Source organism: Lissotriton vulgaris, unplaced genomic scaffold, assembly GCF_964263255.1.
Source record: "Lissotriton vulgaris unplaced genomic scaffold, aLisVul1.2 SCAFFOLD_1138, whole genome shotgun sequence".
Taxonomy (NCBI): domain Eukaryota; kingdom Metazoa; phylum Chordata; class Amphibia; order Caudata; family Salamandridae; genus Lissotriton; species Lissotriton vulgaris.
The window spans coordinates 304,804-319,460 of NW_028244494.1; the positions used below are offsets into that span (position 1 = coordinate 304,804).

Genomic DNA, 14,657 nt, shown 5'->3' on the forward strand with positions numbered 1-14,657 from the left:
TAAACTCAAAACAAATCAACAAAATGTTGAAAAAGCCTGTCTGAAAGCGACAGAGGGATAGCTGTTCTCCAGATCAGCATAGGAAAGAACTGATGTCAGCTCGCCTGGGTGGCCCCTATGTAGGTACTGCAACATCACTTCCAGGGCAGAGGACACCGGCGATGGATGCACAGCAGACTGTGGCAAGCACCTGCGCGCAGGGGTACTGCTCAAGGAAAATCCTTTGGATCCAGTCTGACTCCTGGAAAAATTCAAAAAGGTAAAGGAATCTGCGACTAGAAGGCTCTATAAGAGACACCATGCGCTGTTCTGAACTGAGTTAACCTGTGTTTGTGAGGGTCTGCCAGGACCCAATGACTCAGTTACTGATTCTATGACTAAACAGACGGTCTTCCTAGACTACTCTAGCTGGTAGGGAGCACAGTTATTACCCTAGTACATTGTGTGCTCGTGAAAAAACAGGACTCTATCCCTACTGCTCTCAATAAAGTGGAGGGACAGCAACATAACCCACTAGTGTGCACCAATTTGTTCAACTTGTGTACCAATGGACAGTGATTACCACATCTAGTGGTTATGAGTAGCCCACTTTTCGAATGCCCCACAGATGGGGTCTTATACTCTGGGGCCTCCCTGCCAGAAGTTAAAGCATATTCTCTAAACGGGGCTTCTGGGCATGGGCCAAATACCAACTCTACACTTGCTGTAATAGGTATCTGAATACCATTCCCTATGAACATGTCATCTTCTGGTCAACACTCCAATCTGAGAGTTGGAACCAGCCAAATTGGTGCCAGGCCTGCTTGAAGCGGGTACCGTTGCTTGCCCTACTGTCTTGGGAAATGACTAAACTGAAACAAACAACTAAGAGAGACCAGTTTCTCCAGTCCTTAACCTGCTGTAAAAGAACATTAATTTATTTGCCACACTTTGTCCTCATCTGAATGCTACGTTCCATGTCCCGTCCTGACCATGGCACTGGCACCATTACTACTCATTTTCCTTTATTTTTCTGCCTTTCCGTCAACATGGTGCCATACAGTGCTAGACAAGTTTCCACTAACAATACATTTTTACAAATATAATTGTATTTTTACATACAACAAATGTTTATGTATTTAACAGACCACGGGAATGGTTTCTAGTAGTGTATTGAACTGATTACTTGTGTAGTTCTTTATGAATACAATTGGGTGAGCACTTAATACTGACTAAACTCAGAAGTAATAGACTTTCAGTTAACAAATACTCAGGGATGGAGTAACAAAGATTCTTCTGAGAGTAGGTGTACCTTACTCTAGAATTACTACAAAAATTCCATGAGTAAGTCACATGTGGGAGTGCTCCTTATCGAGACGTAATGCCATGAAAAGGCCACACAACAAATATACATTATAGATTACCTTGTTCCCTTCAGCAGCAATCTTCAGAAATCCATCTTGCCATACCTTGGACTTTTTTGTCTTTTGATGTGTGTACAGCACCTTGTGGCGAGAAGGAAACATAGCATGTTAATGTAAACAATAAAAAATAACGTTATGATTATCAGTACCTGTGCCTGAGCTAGAGAATGAGCTTCTGGATCCTCAAATATGCCCTCTACTCTAAATAAAGGCCTTCCCATGCTGTTATGATGCTGTGCTGTGACCGATGGAGATTGTAGTCGGGGTTACTCGCAGAAGTGCGGACGAGTGGCCTGAGCCCTTGATCAATAAGTGACCATGCAATAAGGTATGAAAGAGTCCAATAGATAGTATTTCTTCAGATACCTTTAGGCTGATGACTAGTTCATACCTTCACAATAAGGATCCCCTTGCGGTGCTTAAACTCTAAATATATGTTTATTTCAGACCCATTTATTAATGTAATACAAGGAATAAAGTACATCAGTAAGTGTTACCAAGATACCTTCCATTTTTAGTCAAAATGTGCAGTTTTAATACTCATATTGCATCAAATTTAAGAAAATATCAGAATGCCTCATATATATACTTAACAAAATTACAATTATAAGGAAGACAAGACATGCAAAAGCTCATCTTTATCATTTTCAGAGAACATCAAGAACGTTCTAGATCTTACCGTAAGAAACTTGATTATCAAAAATTATAGTTACCTAACAAACAACCAGAGTTTCTCTCGTGCGATGACATAATGTGGCACAAGTACACTTTTAGGAGAATGCACAAGGAGGAATTAAGCAGCAATCCAATAGTCTTAAAAGGTTTACAGTGGTTTGTTTAGTCAGGTGTAACTACCAATATATTTTGTTCCTTTGGAGTCTCCTACCATGTATGATATTTGATCTGTACTAGACTAGATTATCCAAACTAATATAAGAGACCCATGCCCACCATGTTCATATGAAATTCTCTTTCGCATTCTTCAAGTTATCCACTACTGGTTTTGTACCTAAGCTAACCAATGTGCCTTTGAGGAAATTATCTTGTTCTTATAGTGGAGGCAAGTTGCTTACAACATGTATGACAAGAAATACATCTGTGGCATTCAGATTCCTTTTGATAATTAGAATGTTATTGGCACGTGGCACGTTCTTAAATGACTGCCCAGAACAGTTTAAACTAAACACATTTGAAAATCAAATTTTTTTAAAAAAATTCTAAAGATATGATCAATATTCTAAGTTTGTTTTCTGTTGTAATAAAAGGTAAACACAAGTGTGAAGAACATAAATTACTAAAGCATAACATACTTTTGGAGGCAAATAATTATCCCTCAATTGTCTTGCTGCAAAATACTATAGCTATGGGAGAGGTAGGGCGCAGCGGGCAGAGCAGCTGACTCCGGAGCGCGGGGCTCACGGTTCGATACCTGGCAGCAGCTCAACATCATGTGACTCTGGGCAATAGCTCGTTTTATCTCTCCAACGCCTTAAACCCCTTAAGGGGATGATATGTTCGTGCTTTACAAATAGGATTTATTATTTATTACTAGCTAACTATAAAGTCTATGGGGATGGTGTTATCAATGTGAAAACACCACGGTAAACACATTTCCATCCTATGCAATAAATCAATTTCTGCTACAACCTCTTTAATAGCCCATGGACAAAAAACCTAGAAAAAGGAGTGGTATGAACATCATTTACTGCATAATTAGTCACAACCCTACCCTGCAAAGACATCCATCGATCCTGTCCATGCACTCTGGAGACCCATGGAATCCTGGAACACAGCGGGACTACTGCTTTCCGTGAGTCTGCCTCTCATCCACCTCAATGCCCAGGAAACGCAGAACCCATTTCACATGTAGCTTAGAAGCTCTCTTTCTGGGTACAATATCGAGGACCAGAAAGTACAGGGAGAGTTCCCGTTTCAGTTTTATCACTAACACTTGTACCCTACTGATTCTAGCCACCTTGAAAACTGCTGCTTGGAGCTTGCAACATTCAAAGATGTGCACTGCTGGTCTGGTTAGGGGGATCTGCTTCCGCAGACATGCTTCGATCTTCGGCTCATAGCAACCTCAAACTCAAATTACAGACTGAAAAGCTTTCCAGAAAAGGCTTCCTTTGCAGGCTCTCTGCAGAGAATGCATAGGCAAAAAAATCAGCTACCATAGGACCCAGTTTTCTTCCACAGTAAATTCCTTGTTCTTCTTGTGTATTCACAGTGAACATATTTTCACATTGTCTCTCAGTTGTCCACACACTGAATAAATACACTGAAGATGAGAGACATTTCAGACTTACAGTAAACTCCTGGCATGTCATGATTTGCCCAACGGTAACCAAATCATTCCTTTCACATTATGTTCTTTGGAGCTCTTCACAATGCCTGAAAAACATCAGTGATATATGTGGAATATGTTATTTGACAAGGTTTGCAGTATCAACACTCTTTATCCCCCAACAATTACAACCCAATAATCAATAGCATGTTGATTCAAGTAAAATACTTCTCTGGCCTGATTCAAGACATGACTGAAACTGCCCCAAAGCAATGGCTGAAGGAGGCTGGCCCAAATGCCGTTTTGTGTATGGTTTCAAAAAAGGTTTTTGAATGTGCCAAACCTAAAAGGAGGTCTGGAGTATTCTTAATGGGAAGGACTGGTCGTTTAAATGACTTGTTTTTGTAAAGCTCCTGTCTCTGGAGTAGTTCACTCATCATTTAAAGACTGCAACAGAAACGGTCACACAAATGAAAGTAAACAGGACATTATTAATTTACACAACACAGATAATCAGTTTATTGGTCAAGTTTAGTAGATAGGCCTATCTAGTACATTATAGGGCTCTAAAGACAGAACAGTATACACACACAAAAAACACAATTTACTTTTGAGACGTTAAAATACTTTTTAATAGGTACTCATGGCATTTTAATAGAATTAAGAGTGCTACAGCGGGGATGTTTTCATTATCGGCTGTTCTATGCTGACCTTATTTTTCTACTTAGGTTGATGAATCTTTAACATTATTTTAGAGGAGATTAAGAGCTGGAAATCATACCAAATTTATAACAATTTCTCTGTCGATCAGGCAGTAAAGAGAGTTTTTTATGAGTTACAGGGTTTTATTATTCAAAGGCTTAGTAAGTGGTCTTTTTTAAAGTTACAAGTTAAATTCTTTATTTTCAGTTGTTAAAATCTCATTAGAAATCAATAAGTAATCAATAAAGCGCAATACAATGCCTAAGCGTGTTCCATAAAAGAAAACAAATCCCCATTTTAAGAATGAGAGGGAAAAGATGTCAGTCTCATAGATCCATAAAGACTTCTGATATTGAGAGAGAATTATAAAGCAAAATTGGTCAGAATTAAACCTCAGCTCAAATAAATAAATAAATAATCAAACAAAGCAGAACTTATCATAAAGAGAGGTTCAAGAAACTCAGTAGAGTCTTGAAAGCTAAGCGTAAAGTGTTGTGGAGAAATGGAAAAGGCTCGGACTCTACTCTAGAAAAACACACTATTATAGACAAACAAAATATTGTTTCAATCTTCAGGTAGCTTCTTCTGTCGACCATTCAGCTTCTGATTCTCCCATGGGAATGTGTTCACTCCCAGTCTTTTCACAGGAACACAATATTCTTTAGACAGCAACTTCTAATACTGCAACTATGTGTCCTCATCTCGAAGGTTCTCATATTTCATTCTCCCATTTGAGTCTACATTCCCACGTGTAAAGCTTCATTCCTAACCTTCTGAATAACAAGTTTATTCATTAGCTAACCATTATCATTTTGGAAGGTGAAACATCTATATAAAGGAAAAGAAAAACATTTTGCACAGCAACCATTCATTGAAAATTCAAGTCTGCTTAAAAGTTCAAGATCAAGTTTAAATGCTCACTTTACAATTTAATTTCTTTAGCCCTGTTAATTTTAATATGGCAGTGTCTCAGAGTATTAGGCCTAGCATAATGAAGTATGATTGCCTAGTGCAATTCTTTTCCATTAAATTCATGTTTTAGGTCTCTTTAGCTTTGTAGACTTTGAAACATTATTTACTCGATTCTTGAAAAGCTTCTCAAAGACCAAACTATTCTTTTAGAACATGTAGTTCATGCCTGCAATGATAGAGCTACCAAATACTGCATTCTGTGACTGTGCAATAACCAATGTAGAATATAGAATACAGTGAAGGCAGAAACAAATATCTTCGGCAGGGCTGATTCTAAGGTTGCTGCCACTGGATGCACGCCAGAATGCAGCTATATGCAGAAAGTATTGCCCAGTGCCCATGTGCCTCGGTGGTGGGAGGAGAAAAAAGCTTTGATCATTGTCTAAAGTAGCACAAACAGTGGCAAAGTAGACGTCATGATACTACAAGTTTGACAAGAAATGAGAAGGAAAAAAAACATAAAATTCAAAGAAAATGGGGATTGCTTAAACAGCAAATTAAAAAATCCATATCCAAACCCTCAATAAAATATTCACATAGTTAGATCACATTTAAAGAAAATTTTATTAAATGGATCAGTCATGAAGTTTGAACTTTCACCACAGAAAGCCGATTTCCACACTGGCTGGCTGACCAAAAACTGGCTTCGGGACCTATATATGAAGAAACCCAATGATTGACCCAAATTGAATGTCTCAGAGAACTATGCTGCTTTCCATGCATGCCGAGCTGTTTGCTCCAAGGATAATCAGTGCGTAATTCTCTTTTTCAGAGAGTTCTGACAGAGAGCAGATGTTAGAAGTCAAAGGTAGAACACCTGAACCATTCTACGTTGTGATTTAACAATCAGCAGGCAACGAGGGGGGAAACAAAGACTGACCCTGTGATATCAAAGTGAATAATCGTTTCAAAGTCTAGAAAAGACACAGCACATTCAGATAAAATGTGAATAAAACGTATATAATGACATTAGCAGAACGGAGAGAAAAAGCAAGATATATGTACTACTTCCTGAGATCCACATAAGCGAGAAAAATAGCATAGCTATTCAGTATGCAAAGCATGATGTATTGTATTTATATAGTTAGTTACACTAATTATTACAATATATTACATTTACTGATAATGCAATTTAAGTATTTTCCAATATGAAGGTATTCATATTATCAGCCTTAAAAGATTTAAAGATTGAGCTAAAATCAGCAAATACTCAAACTTATGCTTAGTCGCCAGGACCTTGTAACATGCTGCTTACTCCAAGATCGCTGCAACACATGCATTTACCCACTGAGAAGCCTTACTAGGGTATGAACATGCATGCAGTAGGTTGCATACAATTCTCTACAGCAGGCAAATTAAACAGCTCAGGTATTTTGTGATGAAAAATCTGGGACCATCAGATTCTCGTACACACACACACTGCTGCTGTAAGTGCTATAACCACTGCTGCGGTTTATCAATATTTTATCCATCCTGAGACTTGCTGATTCCAGTGCTTTGAATGAGATGAAAAAGGTAGTGCTGGGGGGAGTAGACGCTCTAAATGGGTTGTGTCGTAAAAAGCACAAATAAGAAACCTCCACGATACACGTGGCCTATTTCCCCAAATACACAGTCTAATATATTTAAATTAGAATCCAATGATTGACAAATTCAGGTAGTATTACTTGCCAAATAATAAACTACGACAGCAGCTTCAAGATAATTTTAACAGTTTACATAGGACCATTATCCTGGGCCCTAAGCAAAAACATACTTGACAAGATCAATTTTACAATAAACAGAGATCATTTAGTCACACAAGTGAAATAAAATAAAGTCCTTGGCCTTGGTCACGGTTAGATTTGGAGTTCTCTAGTTGGCAGAGGTAGGTACCTTTGACCAAATAGGGACCCTTGCGTCTAGTCAGGGTAAGGGGGTACACCCCTAAAATAACCCCTGCCTACCCCCTTGGTAGCGTGGCACAAGCAGGCAGGCTTATCTCAGAGGCAGTGTGTAAAGCATTTGTGAACACATACAGTAACCCAGTGACAACACTACGGATGGACACCACAAAAGTTGTAGTATAAAAATAAGTATTTTTATATAGACTTAACACAAGACCACAAACAACAAAAATCCACAATACTGTACTTAAAATGGTAGAAATAGCTTAGTTCTCTTTACATGTAAAATGCGACACTTTGAGTTCAATGTACATTTGGATGTGTAACGCTATGCAATGAAAGTGTTGCAGGGAAGGTGATGCGTTGGTTCCTTACAAGCAAGAACGGTGATGCGTCGGGTCCCTTCTGCTGCGTAGGGGATGCGTTGGTTCTTCTCCGCTTGGGGAGGTGATGCATCGGTTTCTTACTGCGCTTCCGTGGCGATAAGACCAGCAGCGCCGTGATGAGATGAAGATCCAGTGCAATGAAACAAAATTGCGTCTTCTTCCTGATGTGACAACGATGCGTGCAAGCCGTGCGGCAACTCAGCGATTCTTCTGAGCTGCGACAGGCCCTGCGACCCACTTCTTCAGTGATGCAACAGCGTCTGCTGCGACGGCGACACTCTTCTCCGATGATGCGAGGCGCTTCGGGCGATGCGATGGCGACAGCAGCAGAACGCTTCTCCGGTAATGCGACGGCGTCTACGCAACAATCTTCTCCGGTGATGCGACGACCATGGCTCCGGCTGCGACACGCTTCTTCGTCTTGAGTCACGCTTCCAGCTCCCAGCGACATGCAGTCTCTCAGAAGACCCATCTCAACAGCAGGCACTTCAATTCCCAGCAAGGGAAGGCAGGGGAGCTGGTTGGTGAAGTCTGTTGTCCCTTCAGCAGGAGGCAAGCTCTATCTCAAGCCCTTGGAGATCCTTTACAAGTTGATATGAAAGTAGCGCAAAGACCTTTCTCCTTTTTTTGGCAGTCAGGCAACCACTGCAGGCAAATCTCCCAAACAGCGCTCAGCTTAGGTATAGTCTCCTCCTCAGTTTCTCTGGTTCCTCTCCTCAGCAAAGGTTCTTCTTGTTTCCCAAAAGTGATCTAAAGTTCTTGGGTCTAGGTCCCAATATTTATACTAGCAAATTATTTGGCCTCTGAAGGCAGAGGGTCCTGTACCCAGTCCATACCAGTTCTGTGCAGTCCTGGTGCACTTTGTTGACAAGACTCCTTCTTTCCATTGACAGTGTGGGCCAGGGACATCAGACGCATCACAGAAGGCAGAGCCACCATTGTGGAAGGCAGGCCCAGCCCTATTCAGGTCCCAGGAGCAACTCCTCCCAGCCATCTACATGCAGGTAGCTCTATTTAGCACTGTGCTGACTCACCCTGTCACCTGGAATCCCCCAGCCCCTGTCACTCAAACTCCAGACAAGGACTACACAACCTAGCAGAGGCAGGCTTGGGCAGTTAGGCAAGAAAATACCTACTTTCTAAAAGTGGTATTTTCAAACACAGAATGTTAAAACCACCTTCACTAAAATATGTATATTATCATTCTGTGTTCAGGCATACTAAACTTGAATTTCTACCTGGTTCCCTGAGTCAGTTAGGATTATAAGATGGTATAATCAAACTGCCCATTCTGGCCTATGGGGAACAGGAAGCCTTGCAATAGAGAAAAACGAAAAGGGCTGTAATTCACTATCAGGGCATGCCACACACACCAGGACATGTCCTACCTTTTACCTACAATGCACCCTGCCCTTGGGCCTACCATAGGGGTAACTAATATGCAGAAAAGGGAAGGTTTAGGGACTGGCAAGTGGGTGCACTTGGCCAGTCAACATGGCAGTACCAGACTGCACACTTGCTCTGCGATGGCAGACCTGAGACAGACTTTTACAGGCTGCATCTGTGGGTGGCACAACCGGTGCTGCAAGTCCACCAGCAGCATTTGTTTTACAAGCCCTGGGCACACTCAGTGCACTGTACTAGAGTCTGAAAAGTAAACCAAACCAGCCAAACATGGAATCACTAATCCATACATCAATTTACCATAGGGAGAGCATATGCACTTTTGCACTGATCAGCAGTGGTAAAGTGTGCAGAGTCATAAAACAGCTAACAGGTCAGACAAAATACAGAAGGAATCTTTGTTAATTTGATTACACCTACTAATGAATTTGTTAGGTATGAAAATTTGCTGTACCCTGCACTTTGCACTTTCTGCTCAGGTTTTATAATTGTGTGTTTCAATGTTTTAAATTGTGTTTAATGTTAATGCACTTTTATGGTTTGAATCAAAACCGAATAAAGTCTTTTTGACTTTGACTTTACAGGAGGAAGGCAAAAAGTTCAAGGATGACACTGCAAAAAGGGCCAAGCCCAAGAATCACCAACAATAAACAAGTGTCAACCATGTTGATATATCTTAATGGCGCATGGGGAACTTCAGCAGGTGAAAGGCAGGCAGTACCGGTTTTGTTCAGCAGCTGAAGGGCAAAAATAGGGCAATTTATAGGGCCCTGGATCAATTTCCATTTTTTTCCTTGTCTGTGGTCAGCTTTGCTGGATACACACAGATCTCTTCAACAAGTGCCTTAACAATATAACTGGTCTTAAAATATGCTCTATTTAGGACCAGTTAAGTAAACCAAACTGCTTTGCTATTTTTGTAAATTTCATGGAGTATTTTAAACAAATAATGCACACTTTATGCACACTCTGCTCCACAAAACTAGTTTTGGAGAAGTGACGCCGTCCCTTTAGCCTGATAGCTAAGAAGGATTAGAAGTGTTCTATGTACTGTGAAACTGCGACCAGGAGTCTCTCTGGTGCAGCACATCGGTTTTCATTTTGCATCTCTTTAGACACGCTGTAGCTACTGTTAAATAGCCTGATCAGGGGAGGCTCTCATTGTTTTGGGCAACATAATTTCTTAAGCTCCTCTTTCTGTTTAAATGAGTGTTAATGTGCGCCCACTGGCGGTCGAATGAGAGCATCAGCACTTGAAATGCCATCTCCCCAGCCTCTTTGTCTGGAAACACTTGATGGGCCCGCACTTTGGAAACATTCGAATCCTGTTACAGCAGGGCGCTGGTAGCACTCTTCCAGCAACAAGTACAGATGAAAAGAAGGCCTAAGTGTGGTTAATCACAGGGAGTGGTTATTAACAATATTTTCATGTCAAAGTGTAACAAAAACAATTGTTTTGCTCCCAAAAATGGATACATTTCAGTTTTAAGTGGAATATAGGCAAAAAAAACACAAACTGCATGTTTCTAGCTTTTTGTACTACTGCCAAGAAGCTTCCAATCACGTGTGATAGAACACTTCAGCCACACACATTTCAGACAACAGCACATTGCACTCTGGGACTTCCACATTTACTTTTTGCACTTCCATTATGGACTAAAAAAATCGCAGCATTCACAGTGGCGCAGCTAAAAGGCCAAGGCTTACCGAAGGTGTCCAATGTGCTATGCAGCTCTTGGTAGCTATGTTTTAACAGTCTACTAAATGTTGTAATCCATTCAAAAACTCAGACTGCTTGTTTCACGTGCAAAAGCAAACGCTGTGTTTATATTTTGTGGGAGTTCACTTTTTTTATCAAGCAATAAAATGATTCAAGGAGGTCGGCCATTAAGACAATGGCCGACTTCTGAAAAGCTCTGTGCACGCCGCAACTTTGTTAAAACAGGTATTGATATTGAAGGAAGACATAAGGATTACCGCCTATACAGCATAAGGGCAAAGACTAAAGCATTCCAGGATGATGTCTGTGGGCCTACATTTTGGCTCACAGCTTTTGGAGACTCCCCACCCACTGTTGTGAACGCCCAACATTATAAGATGACCGCCAGAGACAGACATAAAGCGGGCTCATAACTGCTGAAGAAACCACTGCGCCCACCTCGTTCACCACTACAGAGAAAGGAATTTACCCAAGGAAGTGCTAGTGCTGTCATTGAGTCCCTGTGATGGTAAGCTGCCTCTCCACCATCTCCTGGTACCATGATCCTGCTTGCTGACACAGCCAGCAGTGAAGTGAGAAATGGAGGCAGGAGCAACAGGAAAGTGAAAACCTGACCAGCAGCAGACAATTGCTGTACTTATCGCTGAACGGGCCTCTTGGTCCACCAGGTGTGGCATTTTGATTTGGGCAAGGCTCAATTTGATGATGTCATGGACCAACCTGGGGGCTGCAACTGTCTGGGTCACCCAGTGGAAAACAGCGAGATGGGAAACATAGGATGTTGCCACCTCTAGCAGCAAGAGAAGTGTATTCAAAAGCTAGAAATTAACTTTTACTACATTGAAAAACTGGGAAGGTGAATTCTTCCTCATTCATGATTCAGTGCATGTATTGCTTGTGGGAAAGGGAGAGGTAAGATAACTACTGCAAATTCTGTAATGGTTGTGCAGATGCTTGGGAATAAATACTCCAGACAGCTTCTTCTCTCAGAAGTACTGAAAGGTGGGAATAAGACCCTGATCACTTTGGACACACTTATGAAGGAACTGCAAGAATCCTAATCATTGATTTAACACAGTGGAACTCTAAACTGCTAGACAACAAAGGAGTTGAAATCGGTAGTAGCAGATATGCCAATGTATAAAGTTCAACTTAGCAGTACAGAGAAAATCCTTGAAGCCTTTAAGAGAGTAATTGAATTTCCTCACTGGGAATCAGATTAGTGGAATTTCCAGAAAAAGTTAACTGACCTGGAGGACAGAAGCAGAAAATACAACATCTGACAGCATGGCATCCTAAAGAGAAGAAAGAGATGACACTCCTGATTCCTGTCAACTTTCATATCAAAACTACTTAGTGGAGTATTTTGACCACCCCTTCCCCAAATGAGTTTTAGACAGCAGTCAGGCTGCGATCATGAAGAAACAATAGAAAAGTAATGGCAAGACCAACAGTTAAGAGGTCTCTTTTGTTGGCAACATGCAAGGCTAATCCTGCAAATGGTGAGAAAACATGGCACATAACCCTATAAAGGCCATAAAAGCTCATAAGTAGCTGCCTCTTCCAATTAGACTAGTATAATTTGAAGGAACTTTCTATCCTTGCCACCACTTCTCAAATGAAAGGAACTTAAACATGGCCTGCTAGATCTAGATGTGATGCTGGTGACGTGAGAAGGCAGATTGAGGAAATTCTATGACCCACAGAACCTTCAGAGCTTTCTCGATAATCTGGAGCATTCCTGAATGGACAAGTCTTCCAAAAGGCGTGATGATGAAGCGCAAGAGATTGCCACTTTGTGGATTGAAACCACTTCAGACAGAAGACCACTTTTGATCTCCCTCTTGAAAAATAGGTATACCCCTAGAGATTGATATCCTGAAGAACCTTTTTCAAGAGAGAGAGGCAAATCTAGATAATCCCTCAAAGCGCACACATCAGACATCAGATAAAGAGCACATAATGCTAGCACCGGACATAGTATTGTAATGGAGCAGTCATGCAACCCTCATTATGGAAGGCCCACCTTTATAAAGTCTGTGATAAACAGCGGCCCACAGAAACGGTTGATATTCTTGTAATATTTCAGACTAAAGATTCCACTATTGTCTTCAAGATCCTGTATTCTTGCTTATTGTTTTGTTAAAATATATTTTTATTGCAGGAATCAGAAAATCGTTACATAATCGACCAGCATTATAAAGCAAGCAAAATCAATAAGGCACACTCCTCCGTCTCCCCGCCATATTTCTCGTACACAACCATTCAGCCCACAACCCTGGGGTTGGGCGGCGAAAGTCAATGGGGGCTCAGCAGGACGCCAAAGCTGGTCCGGATAATCCACTGTCTGTCATCTGCTTTTCCAAACAAGCCTAGAAACCCAGAAAGAAAACCCCACCCTCAAAAGCTAAAACCTAAGTAACCCCTACCCAACTCCGCCATCAGCGCGCGGTAACTACCGCAACAGGATCTGCTACAGGACCCATGGGGAGAACAACAGAGTTGAAAAGTTCGAGTATCTAACGGGACATGGGGCGAGCTGCAACCTCACTTTCAGAATCGCTGGGGGCGCAATAATCCCTAAGGGCCTGCACTAGCGTTTCCCACTCCAGCGCTGCCTCCTGCGCCTTCTCATTACGCTGCCTCCAAGCTAGCTGGTATCTCAGTGTGCTCTCCCCCGCCGCCCACTTCAAAAGTTCGCTGTGCCACCGGCCTCCCGTTGGACCAGCTCGTGCCTTCCAGTTCCTGGTTACCTCCCGCTTAGCAAGGAGCAGCCCTAAATCGATGAATTTGCTGGATATTTTGTTCTTGGGGGTATGAGGGAACCAGTGCAGGAGTCCCACCGCCGCGTCAAGCGATAAGGATCTCCCCGTCACTTCCTCCAGGGTCTTCCCCACTTCTACCCAATAGGATGATAATCCTGGGCAGGCCCACAGCATGTGGAGCAGGTCCGCTTCCCGGGCCGGGCACCTGGGGCAGTCCGCTGAATCCGTAGCAAAATATCGCCTGATTTTCACCGGGGTCAGATAAGCTCTATGTAGCACGTAGTAGTGGACCAATTGAAAGCGGGCGTGGCGTGTGCCCTTCCAGGCTCGCCGCACCAGCTGGGACCAGGTCGTCTCCGGGATCTCCTTGCCAATGTCCACCTCCCAACGGGTTCTCAGAGTAGTGAGGGGAGCCAGCCCCTCATTGATCAGTCTGCCATAAAGGCAAGTGACCGCCTTCACCGTGCCCGCAGACATCATCGCGTATTGGCACACCGGAGATAAAGGGGGTTCCTCCTGCCCATGTTTCCAGTGCGCCTGAATCGCTCGGATAAGGGCCGAGTGCAACAAAAAGTCGCTGCGAGGGATCTCGAAGCGATCAATGAGCTCCTGAAAGGGCAAAAGCGCCCCGTCCTCGTATAGGTCACCTATCAGCTGTAAGCCTGCGTCCTCCCAGTTCGCTAACCGCGACCAATCGCCGCCATGGGGCAACGCCGTCAGCATCCCCAGAGGTATTTCGGGCGCATACGGTATTCTCAGGTGGCCCGGGGCGTGAGCTCGGTTCCAACACAGGCGAATGGTCCGCTCTTCAAGCGACAAGTCCTGTAAGGCCAAACGTTGCCGCAGCGCTATGAAGGAGAGAACATGCCTGGCTATACCCGTACCCCTTCTGTCTTCTGGGCCCCGGAATTCCCGGGCGATCTCCTGGGTGAAGGTCTGGAGCTGTGCCGCCAAATAATACTTCTCAAAATCCGGCACTGCAAGCCCACCTTCATCTTTCGGCCTCATCAGGGTCTTAAGGGCCACCCGCCGGCGGCCCGAGCCCCAGAGGAATCCGACTATCATAGATCGTAATAGTCGAAATGTGGCCGGAGGGACCCATATTGGCAGCGTCCGGAAATAATATAACAAC

General features: G+C 42.7%; 1 protein-coding gene across 1 annotated transcript in view; it reads right to left on the reverse strand.

The window, feature by feature from the left end:
- The window catches only part of LOC147667214 (5'-3' DNA helicase ZGRF1-like), a gene marked incomplete at its 3' end in the record, with an annotated part of 340,063 nt that overhangs the window by 301,953 nt on the left and 23,453 nt on the right, over positions 1-14,657 (reverse strand). Inside the window, exons 2-3 of the mRNA XM_086948844.1 lie at positions 3,713-3,797; positions 1,404-1,484 (exon numbers count right to left, since the gene is read on the reverse strand). Of these exons, the coding sequence (XP_086804970.1) occupies positions 1,404-1,484; positions 3,713-3,733 (102 nt within the window). The remainder of the gene's footprint in view (positions 1-1,403; positions 1,485-3,712; positions 3,798-14,657) is intronic.